Source organism: Pangasianodon hypophthalmus, chromosome 15 (genome assembly GCF_027358585.1).
Source record: "Pangasianodon hypophthalmus isolate fPanHyp1 chromosome 15, fPanHyp1.pri, whole genome shotgun sequence".
Taxonomy (NCBI): Eukaryota; Metazoa; Chordata; class Actinopteri; order Siluriformes; family Pangasiidae; genus Pangasianodon; species Pangasianodon hypophthalmus.
Window position 1 is genome coordinate 14,647,234 of NC_069724.1, and position 12,348 is coordinate 14,659,581.

At 37.6% G+C, this 12,348-nt stretch overlaps 1 protein-coding gene across 7 annotated transcripts in view; it reads left to right on the plus strand.

Annotated features, from left to right (window-relative positions):
• Positions 1 to 12,348, plus strand: part of fnip1 (folliculin interacting protein 1) — an 83,100-nt gene that overhangs the window by 57,281 nt on the left and 13,471 nt on the right. For all 7 annotated transcript variants that reach the window (XM_034311166.2, XM_034311167.2, XM_026941087.3 and 4 more), the window contains 2 exons: positions 6,957 to 7,103; positions 7,545 to 7,714. In XM_034311166.2, the coding sequence (XP_034167057.1) occupies positions 6,957 to 7,103; positions 7,545 to 7,714 (317 nt within the window). The remainder of the gene's footprint in view (positions 1 to 6,956; positions 7,104 to 7,544; positions 7,715 to 12,348) is intronic.

The following is a 12,348-nucleotide window of genomic DNA, read 5'->3' on the forward strand; positions in this document are numbered from 1 at the left end:
TTCGTTGGCTAGGGGGGCACTGGCATTATTAATGGTGGGGAGCTTGGGTTTGTAGTCTGTAACACTTTGCAGGCTCTGCCACAGACGCCTGGACTCTGCCTGCTCAAACTGGGTCTCGATCTTCTCTCTGTATTTCCTTTTGGCTTCTCTCACCGTTTTCCTCAGGTTGTAGGAAGCCGCTTTGTGTTTATCCATGTTGCCCGTCTGCCGCCCTGCGTTGTAGGCAGCTGTGCGCTCATTCAGAGCCTTCCGCATGGATCGGTCTACCCATGGCTTCTGATTGGGAAAAACCTTTACAGAGCTTGTGGGAATAGTCTCTCCTGTCAGAAAGTCTGTATAACCGAGCTCTGCTGCTGTAAACTCGCTGACGTCATCAGAGCTGCGCTGGAACATCTCCCAGTCTGCGTCCTGCAGCACGTCTTGTAGTGTGGCTTGTGCTTGGTCAGACCAGCACTGCACCTCCCGCGTCACCGGATCTTCCCTCCGCAGCTTTTGTTTATATTTTGGGTGTAGTAAAATGGCGGCATGGTCGGACTTACCGAGTGGTGGTGGTTTTATTGCCTTATAGCAGTCCTTGTGTGTAAAAGTGATCCAGCATCCTTTCTCCCGGTGTACTGCAGGTTATGTGCTGATAGAAATCTGGCATGACTTTTAGTTAAGAAGTTAGTTAGCCTTGTTAAAGTCACCGGTAATCACCAGCGCTGCGTCCGGGTGCAGTGTTTGAAGTAGTCCAGTGTCCCTGTGCAATGTCTGTGAAGCAGTGTCTGTGTGCCTGAGGTGGAATATAAACAGTAATGATGATGGTGGAGGTGAATTCTCTGGGTGAATAAAAGGGACGGCATTTGACCACGAGGTATTCCAGGTCCAGTGTGCATACAGTGGGGATCGAAAGTTTGGGTACCCCAGGTAAAAAATTTGTATTAATGTGCATAAAGAAGCCAAGGAAAGATGGAAAAATCTCCAAAAGGCATCAAATTACAGATTAGACATTCTTATAATATGTCAAAAAAGTTAGATTTTATTTCCATCATTTACACTTTCAAAATAACAGAAAACAAAAAAATGGCGTCTGCAAAAGTTTGGGCACCCTGCAGAGTTAATATCTTGTACTGCCCCCTTTGGCAAGTATCACAGCTTGTAAACGCTTTTTGTAGCCAGCCAAGAGTCTTTCAATTCTTGTTTGAGGTATCTTTGCCCATTCTTCCTTACAAAAGTCTTCCAGTTCTTTGAGATTTCTGGGCTGTCTGTCACGCACTGCTCTTTTAAGGTCTATCCATAGATTTTCAATTATGTTGAGGTCAGGAGATTGTGAAGGCCATGGGAAAACCTTCAGTTTACGCCTCTTGATGTAATCCACCGTGGATTTTGAGGTGTGTTTAGGATCATTATCTATTTGTAGAAGCCATCCTCTCTTTAACTTCAGCTTTTTCACAGATGGCATCAAGTTACCGTCCAAAATTTGCTGAAATTTTATTGAATCAATTTTTCCTTCTACTCGTGAAATGTTCCCTGTGCCACTGGCTGCAATACAACCCCAAAGCATGATTGATCCACCCCCATGCTTAACAGTTGGACAGAGGTTCTTTTCATTAAATTCTGTGCCCTTTCTTCTCCAAACGTACCTCTGCTCATTCCGGCCAAAAAGTTCTATTTTAACCTCATCGATCCACAGAATTTGTTTCCAAAATGCATCAGGCTTGTCTATATGTTCATTTGCAAACTTCAAACGCTGATTTTTGTGGTGAGGACGTAGAAGAGGTTTTCTTCTGATGACTCTTCCATGAAGACCATATTTGTACAAGTATCTCTTTATAGTGGAATAGTGTACCACAACCCCAGTGTCTGCCAGATCTTTCTGGAGGGATCGTGCAGTCAAACATGGGTTTTGACTTGCTTTTCTCACAATCCTGCGAGCTGTTCTGTCTGATATTTTTCTTGGTCTTCCAGATCTTGCTTTAACTTCCACTGTTCCTGATGACTGCCATTTCTTAATTACATTCCGAACAGAGGATATTGGCATCTGAAACGCTTTGCTATCTTCTTATAGCCTTCTCCTGCTTTGTGAGCGTCAACTATTTTCAGTTTCAGTTTTCTAGACAACTGCTTAGAAGAACCCATGGTGCTGATTGTTGGGGCAAGGTCAGACGAGTCTGGGCATTTAAAACCTTTGAGATTGACATCACCTGGTCTTTCCAGATGATGATTGAGAACAATCCATGACACTGTCAGGTCTCAGCTTTCCAAAGGGGGCAGTGCATGCTATAAACTCTGCAGGGTGCCCAAACTTTTGCAGACGCCTTTTTTTGTTTTCTGTTATTTTTAAAGTGTAAATAATGGAAATAAAATCTAACTTTTTTTTGACATCATATAAGAATGTCTAATCTGTAATTTGATGCCTTTTGGAGATTTTTCCATCTTTCCTTGGCTTCTTTATGCACATTAATTTTTACCTGGGGTGCCCAAACTTTCGAACCCCACTGTAATTCCATGAGACGATGGGTGCTTCCTGAGCTGCACCATTTGTCATTGATCATAACACACACTCCACCACCCTGGATTTTCCCCAGTGTTCTGTCCATTCTCCATTCTGTGGTGAAGGGAGAATCCAGGCAGCTGTACAGCGTGGTCTGGAATGGTTGGCATGAGCCATGTCCTGGTGAGGCAAAGAGCGTTATCAGATAGTTTTGATATTTAAAACTGTTTGCCCATAGAATGCAAATAAATTTGGCAGTGAAGGTGTAAAACAGGAAGTGTGGTCATATTTTGAATTCAAGAAATTATGGAAAAATGACACCTGCTCATCAAACTGAATCCAACAGTATATCATACTTGCTTGTAGACCCATGGCAAGTAGAAAAAAAGTAATGTTGAGGCCTACCATGTGTGCACAGCCTACAAAGTCTTTCCTTCTAGAATGTTAAACAAAGCACATTGAGCTCTAAACTCTGATATTTAATAAGATCTCACCTTATTTGGTCTGTAGAAAAAATTGTGCATTTTTATTATTGTTATGAATTTCTATGTTAAACTGCACTTAAAAATTAGTAAACACAGGTCCAGACATAACATTGTACAGTTAAGGTACAATCTCATAAAACTCATAAAATAATGAATAATCTCAGTGTTTACAAGCACTACAAAGATTTTTCCCCTCAGTGAAGAAGCTTTTCACCAGGTTTTACACCGTGGTCCATATTGTTATGCAAATGACATCAGTAAGAGGTTTTAGTTTTTCAAAGAACATGTAAAAGTTTACACTTAAAAAAAAAAAAAAAAAAAAAAAAAGATCATGCAGTATTTTGGTGTGAAATTGCAATACAGCAACAACAGCAGAAAATGCAAGTTGAGGGAGTATTTTCTGTGACTTTTACTGGTTGTAGGGGGGGAATTAAAAGTTACAACTTTGCCTTGAACACAGCATGAGAGCACCTGAGCAATTGAGATCAAATGATGAATACGAGATGATAGATCCGAATTTCAGTTTTCATTTTCTGATATTTTCATCTAAATGTGTTAAACAACTTAGAACATGACACCTTTGGTGGCAGACCACCCAAGTTTTAGGTGAGCAAAATTATACTAACAGATAGTCTTAAAGTATATTAAACAACACTTAATATTTGGTTGCATAATCCCTTGCTTGTGATAACTGCATCAAGCTGGTGAACCACTGATATCACCACACTGTTGTATTCTTCTTTTGTGAGGCTTATCCAGGCTTTTGGTGGATTTTCCAGCTTCTTTCAGTTGTTTGTTTTGGGGGGCTTCTGCCTTCAGTCTCCTCTTCAGGAAGTGAAATGCATGCTCAATTGGGTTAAGGTCTGGTGATTGACTTGGTCAGTCTAAAACCTTCCACTTTGTCCCCTGATCATGTCCTTTGTCAAGTTGGCAGTGTGTTTTGGGTCAGTGTCCTGCTGCATGACAAAGTTCCTCCCAATTAGATGCATTTCTCAGTAAATTGGCAGACAGAATGTTTTTGTAGACTTCTGAATTCATTCTCCTGCTGTCATCATGAGTTGCATCATCAATAAAAATTAGTGAGCCCATTCCAGTAGCAGCCATGCAAGCCCAAGCCATGACACTACCTCCACTGTACTTGACCGATGTGCTTGTATGTTTTGGATCATGAGCAGATCCGTTTGTTTTTTGGGTTTTTCTTCACAGCTCACATAATGTCTGTCATCAGTTACTGCTGTTTTCCTTGGCCAACCTATTCCATGTCTTCTTGTTTGTACACCAGTGGTTTCTTTCAAGACATTCAAAGTTATTGCATTGTCTATGCCCAATGCTTGTGCCATGGCTCTGATTTTTTCCCCCCCTTTTTCACAGCTTATAAATGACTTGTTTTTCTCCCATATACAGCTATCTGGTCTTCATGTTTTTGTTTTTTTTTTGTTTGTTTTTTAAGCAACAAATGCAATCTTCACAGGCAAAACCCAGGCCTCAAACCAAGAGTAGACATTCAGAGCTATTAATTGTTTAAACAATCAGTCTAACAGAGCACACCCTGGCAACAAGAAATGCATGTCAGTCATGTTTCAGTATTTTTGATCACTTGAAAAAAGGGTGGGCAAACAAAAGATGCCATGTTCTAAGTTGTTTATGAAAATGAAAGCTGAAATTCTGATCCAGCATCTCATATTAATCTTGTGATCTCAAACTCAAATGTTTTCAGTGTATAGAAAAAACAAATGAACTGGCCTTGCGTTGCCAATACTTATGGAAGGGACTGTGTATGAACTCAAAGTGCAGACTTTGACCTTTATTTTAATGGTATTTATGTCCAAATCAGGTAACACTATAGTAATTACTGCCCTTTTTGTATGTGGTTCCCCGATTTTTTAAAGGACTAAAAGTATTTGGACAAATATCAATCATAAATTGTCATTTTTAATACTTGGTTGCAAATCCTTTGCAGTCAATGACTGCTTGAAGTCTGGAAACCACAGACATCACCAGATGCTGACTTTCTGCCTTGGTGATGCCCTGCCATGCTTGTACTGCAGTGGGCTTCAATTTCTGCTGTTCGTGGGACCTTTTGCCTACACTATTGCCTTTAGCAAGTGAAATTCATACTCAACTCGATTCAGGTCAATTGTTTGACTTGGCCATTGCAGAACATTCCACTTTTTGCTTTATAAAAAATCTTGGGTTGCTTTTTGAAGTATGCTTTAGGTTATTATCCGTGTGAACTATGAAGCACCATCCAATGGGTTTTGAAGCATTTGGCTAAATCTGAGCAGATAATATAGTACACTTTTGTACGATATAGTCCTGATGCTTTTGTCAGTAGTCACATCAATAAATTCAAGGGAACCAGTTCCATTGACAGCCCTACATGCCCACACTTTAAAATGAGGTGAAATGCTTCACATTATGAGTAGTTCCTTCTTTTCTCCATACTATTCTCTTCCCATTATTCTGGCACAAGTTGATCTGTCTCATCTCCCAAGATGTTTTTTCTGGTCTTCCTGTTTCTGAGGCTTAGCAATGTTTTACATCTTGTAGTAAACCCTCTATATTTACCCTGGTGAAGGCTTCTCTTAATTGTTGATTCTGACACAGATACACCTATCTTTAAATACCAAATATTTACTTTGGCGGCACCTAACGCTTTCAACTCCAATATACTGTGGTAGACAGCTAAAATAGCAATAACTTTATCAATGTTTATGGAGCTGTCATTCAGAATGTACCCTTTAGAGCAATGCTGATATATTTACACATTCAAGAGGAATTATTGATGCAAGCCCACACTGAATTAAGTGTGAAAATTACTGGATTAATGTATTGTATTGGATTAAGGAATTTGTTGATGTGTTACATGAATAATTCCTTAATCCAATCATTTTTACACTTAAGTCAATGTCATGTGAGCTGGACCAAAAAAAAAAATCAGCTTGGTAAACCAATAACACATCAACAACAACTCTTAAATGTTAGTAAAAATTAGTTTTTCAGTCCTGGTCTACACCCTGAGACATTAGCACTTGGAAAACTTGAAGGCAAATTATTAGATGCATGTTTGTGTCCTGGATGCTTGTTTAGCATATATTGGAAGAACACAGGTGGACCATCTTTACAAATCCTTAACCTATATGATAAAATGCAGATGTGACTTTAGTTCTTTAACATCTAAATATACTGTGATTGCATTCACTGGATCGGCTGTGGCTGGGAACTTCTTTGAAGATGGTAGTTTGAGATTTGTATCTTGATTGTATAAACTATAAAACTTACTAAATACAAGTTTTAAAGAAGACATGGTGTGAATATGACATGATTTATGTGTAGACCTCCATACTGGGGTGACAAATGAGTGGCTAGTACATGGTGACTGGATTTGACCCCTGTTTAATCCGAATGATGTGGGTGGGAGGCAGTTTATTATTGAAGGTCCTGACAACTTATGGAACTAAGCTGTACTGGAATCTGGTGGACCTGGTCTGGATGCTTCAATACCTTCTGCCAGGTACCAGAGGGACAAAAAGATTGAGAGGCGTGGGAGGGGTCAGCCATATACTGGTGATTTTACTGAGGTAGCACTTGTTGGAGATGTTCTGTATCGAAGGGAAAAGGTATGATATTCTTTGGTGTCTTGACTGTCTGCTGCAGGGTATTGCAGTCTGATATGCTGCAGTCTGATATGCTATACGTTTAATTTTTGTCATAGTTCCTGGACTAGGAATTTTTTCTTGGGTCTGGTTTGCAAGTTTAATGTATGTGTTAATTGAATAGTTGTTTCTCTCCTACACTGCTATCTTCATCACAATTGTACATTCAACCAACAAGAAATAATGGATTAAATATATTGAGTGTGCAAAGAAAATGCAAATATGTTCATCCAATTAAAGCCTTTTTTTTTTTTTTTTAATTACAGTTATCAGACTTTTTTGGATCATTTTAAAGGATCTTATTTTTGTGTCCTTGTGTGTGTTTTATGTGCATCCACACAGGATGACTGTCTGTAATCTGTATACCATGCCACGAATGCCTGAGCCTGTCTGGCTCTCCATGATGTCCGGTGCACTTGAGAAGAACCAGCTTTGTGGCCACTTCATGCGTGAGCTTTCTTTACTCATGGAACAAGCCTCAAAGAACCAGTTGAGTGTCTTATAAAAAACCTTTTTTACTTGTTAAACAAGAACTGTTAATTTGCTTTAAACACAAATAATAATAAAAAATAATGCAGTTATTTTTTTTTTTTTTTTACCGACTTGGTAATGCAGTCATAAAATAAACGCCATTTCTCTAAAAAAGAGTGCCTGAGACTTTTGCACAATACTGTATATAAAACATTTTAGAGGACTCTTAAAATTAAAAAATGTATCTGGTAACTGTAACAGGCATAACTGGCTGCCCAGTTAAAATAGCAATATTTTTTTTTTTTAAGAATGAACAAAACACAATTCTATGAAGATTTGAGTCTGGAACAAATATTCTGTCCATTTTTTTTATCTGATAAAAGGAAAAATGTGCAAGGAAACAGTACTCTAAAGAACACTGTATCTGATCATTGTATTTTGCCATTGGTTCCACTCTAGGTTTGTTCCAGCTCTTCTTACAGCTGTGCTCACTAACCACCTGGCTTGGGTGCCTACCGTCATGCCCAACGGCCAGCCACCCATCAAGATCTTTCTGGAAAAACATTCCTCTAAAAGTGTGCACATGCTGGCCAAGACGCATCCCTACAACCCCCTATGGGCTCAGCTTGGTGAATAAATATAAATGATCTGTGCATAGACAAAGATTCATGCAAATTGAATGTCTAGGCATCTGGAATTGTGGTGCTATCCAAGATGTTTTGCCATTCAGTCACTGGCCTTGCTCAATGTTTTGTCCTTTACAACCCTTTGTGTAAGGACAGTCAGCTAACTCTTTTCACGATCACTACTCTGTATGAAGATGAGCCATTCTACTTCTTTAATGATTGAGAAACTAAAGAAAAGACAATATAATGTGTGTGTGTGTTAACTGCCATGAAACATACAATAGCTTAGAGGTTGTGTATTATTCATCAAACATATCCATCTTACGGTAACAGTCTAGTTGATTAACAAATATACCATATTAAATATTTTAGCTATGGCATAACTAGATCAAACATGAGAAAAATGTCTGCGTCAGAATATAGCATAGCAGTATAGCATCGCTTAAGCAGACATAGACAATATCTGTGTTTTTAAATATGAATATTAAAATAATCTACTCTATTGATTAACATATCAATAACATTCACATACAAACAGTGCTCATATAAAGTGTGAGATGCAGCAGATGAACTTGGATTGAGGGGCAGCTTTAAAAGCTTTTATGGTATCACTGATGCTAACCGATGATGTCATGTGAGCGACACACTCCTATGTAGCATTAGTTTTGAGCTCTAGGGGGCGACAAGCTCAATGTATAAAATTGCAAACAACAAACATTATACAACACTACATTCCCCACCTGGTATTTCTGGATACCACTACATAATCTATTGATCTACTTGACATATGAGAAAGAACAGGAGCAAATCGATGTCACAGGTCTGAAGAGGGTTTTAGTCCCACCTGGATTTGCCACCTGTACTTCTACCTTTCAAACCCTTCTGTCTTTTTTGGGAAACACTTTGGTAATGCGTCCCACAGGCCATACATTCCTTTTGGCTTGACTGTCTTTAATGAGCACAGTGCTTCCCTCAGTGAGATTTAGCATTTGGAGGGTAGACAAGTATTGCTTTCACAATCTGTCCCAAAAGGTGTTGGCAAGTCTTTGCCTTTCTTTCCACTGATGTTTGTACAGATTCTTGCAGTTGAAATCACCAGGAGAAGGAAGCAAGGGCCATACTTTTTGAATAATACCGCTTCCATGTATGAAGAATGTGGTGGGTTGCAGCCTTGCTCAGTGAAGAACATTTCCAATTTGTTCTCATCAGTGTTGGAGATCTTCAGCTCATTGCAAGCTCCAGTGAAAGTGGTCTGAACACAACTGCTTAACCGGTCCGCAAAAAAGCATTAATAAAGGCAGAGGTATCCAGGGTTCTGAGGGGACTGCCCCTTGGAATAACTTGTTCTTTGCTGTTCTGCATCTCTTTCTCATTTACTTGTTCCTACACTGTGTATGACTGTATTTTGAGCCTGTATGAGAACATCTAATGTGCAGCTTGCTTTACAGTGGTGCCACCCTTTGCAACAGCTTTCTGTTCCTCTGTACAGGCATGCAACAGCACTGGTAAGTGACCTCCAATTGGAGAAATGTCTAAAGTGCTGAGATCCATCGTATGTCTTTTGTTGCAGTGTTCAGTGTGGACACTAGAGGGCATTTGTCTGTGTCGTGTTCTGGGTCCACAAGTTCAAATCTATATTTGTCTCTGCTCAGGCTGAGCCATGACCCATGTTGTGTCTTTGAGACATGCTGCAGGGATAGACCTTGTTGTGTGGCCAGCAGGATTGCTCTTTGGAAACAAAATACCACTGTTTAGGGCTAATAGATCACCTTATCCGTTGGACAGAATCTCCACTGTACATTGTAAATGTAGCCTAGAACAACAGTGAAGAAGGTGTCAAACTGAATGTCAACTCAAAAATGGTCAGTTCTGTTATGTTCACAGCTAGCACAGCAATGGATAGCTATAGCCATGGAATGGTGTATTCTTGTCATGGGGCTAGTTAGCTGTGCCTAGGACAAAACCTACATGAGTGTTTGTCTGCTTTTGTCATTGAGTACGCTACTGCAGCTACCATCTTGACAGAGGGGTCAATGATGTGATGTCTTATTTTGTCCATTTGTATTTTTTTATTTAAAAACAAATTAAATTGGTTTTAAAAGTACCATGTCTATATAATACCTCTAAAATATATGGAACAACTTTTACCTTTTTTGCGTTTTAGTCTTAGGTCATTTTTTTACATTTAAATTGTAAAAATGTCATGTGGTGCGACTGTCCACTCCTTTGAAAACCTAATTAAAATTACTCAGTGTTTTTGAACTTAAGTTATCATGTTTGGCATAATTCCATGACTGTTCTGTATTGCTGAACAAAATTCCAATACATTTCCATTATTATTTACGCCATAATACATAAATGAATATTGTATGCTGATAATTGATTTGTAGGGGGAAAAAAAAATCATATAGTGTAACTGAAAAGAAAAGGCCATTTTAAGAATTTTATTTTGAAAAAATTTTCAAAGACCAGTTGTTGCATCATACAGCAGTGTGTGATGAACATTTTAGGCCACATAATAGGTTAGTACCTCTCTACCACAAAGTTGGAAAATAATCATATTTTATGCCGCTGGTGTGTTGTTGATAAAACTGACTATCATTTGGTACGACCTCAAAAAGCCCCTGAACATTGTGGTTTATTAAAAGCTGCATAATTTGATAATTAATTTCATAATGACCTTGTTTGGTAAGAAAACCTGTTTTGCTAAGTGTCTAATTCTCTTAACTGTATATTTTGAATAACTTCTAAAACATCATGTGGTGTGACCAAATTTCATATGGTGCAACCATTGTTAAACATTGTCAGAGATGCATAAAATTTATGTAATTAATTTTCTTTAAGTAATTTATTATACACACGCCATGGTCTGTCCGAATCCTTGATTCTATTTGGCTGGAAGGTGTGTGTTTAAACCGTATATACCACAGGTAGTTCTTGTCAATTTAATCACCAGTCTAAATTAATGTGCTGCCTATGAACAACTGTAACCATAGTAACATACAGTTAAACTCACAGCTTCATTATTAGTAGATAATGATGCAGTTAAATTCACACACGCACAATCGCTCTCACTCTCTCTCTAATAACTATTTACTATAATTCATTCAAATAAATGTAATCTTATTGCACTACTTTATCTCTGTGTATGATTTAGCATAGGCAGAATTCTAGATGTAATGACCTGTATATAAAATAACTAACAAAATTTAATTGTTATTTTTAACTTTGCAATGCTGACAGGTGACCGTGATTCAAGCGGGATAATCCATGGCTAGGTGTGAGTTACACGATTTTAATGCATTCCACGGAGGCATTGGGTGGTTCTTTCGTCCACGTCGTGCATTAAAATCGTGTAACACACACCTAGCCATGGATTATCCCTTTTATATTTTGTGTATATATATATATATATATATATATATATATATATATATATATATATATATATATATATATATATATATATATATATATATATATATATATATATATAATTGGTTCTGCACAAATACATTTTTACAAGCATTTGAGGCTAAATGGACTTTTAAATCTTGCAAAATTTCATTACAACGGAGATAAATAACTCAACTATTTTAACCTATTTCCCAGATGCCTTTGACAAGCAAGGAGAAAATAGTGTGCCACACCCTCATATAGAGTTGTTTTCAGGATTGTTTCTGCTTATAGAGAATTCAATAACTATTAAAAGTATTCATTTCTGTTTATTTAATGGAATTTAGTGTGTTCTGGTGTTTTTTAATCTTTATGTAAACTCAGATTTAACCTCAAGGAATCTTGTCATCATTTGGCACGTCCCTCAGTCATGTGGTGTAACCAATTATGGCAGTAAAAATAATAAATTCCAAATTAGATATTGAATTTATGTTTCCAAAATATGAATCACTGACATAATATGCTGGAGTAAATCCTTTTGGTAGACATTTTACGTACATTTTATGGGTTTTAAAGAGAAATTTAATCTGTAAATTTCATGAACACATGACAGACTGTTCCTAAAACATAAAAATGAGCATGTTACAGGTATTTAAAAAAAAAAACAAAGTGCAGACTCTTCTAAAGCATTTCACTACAAATGTAAATGTATTATATCCATATAAATACATTTGTATTATACAAATGTAAATGTATTGTGTACATGTAAATGTATTATATCCATATAAAGGTAATATGTTTTAAATATCTCAGTCGCACTACATGACTCTTTTTATGGGCAAGAATTGGTTGACTTGGTTAAAAAATTAAATTAAATAATTTCATTTCATATTTGTATTAAAATTTATGGGTACAGGGCTGTTCAGATATTTGAATTATTATATAATTGTATAAAAATATGCAAAATTTTTATGATTTTGAAAAAAGCAGAATTCTAATCCGTTATTGACCCCGAGGCATCTGAAGAGATGCAAAGCTGTCTGGTTGTTCCACAGAAAGAGAAACTTCTGTGCAAGCTCTTGGGATCTGCAGGGTTTTAAGTTCTAGGAAAGAATCTCCTCATGCCTCCCATAGCTGCTCTTATTTCTGAGGCAGAGGCACCTGCCAGTTTTTACAGTCAGCAGTGAAATCAGAGTATGCCTTTTCCTTGAATTATAACCAGAGTGACATCTTAAAGGGTC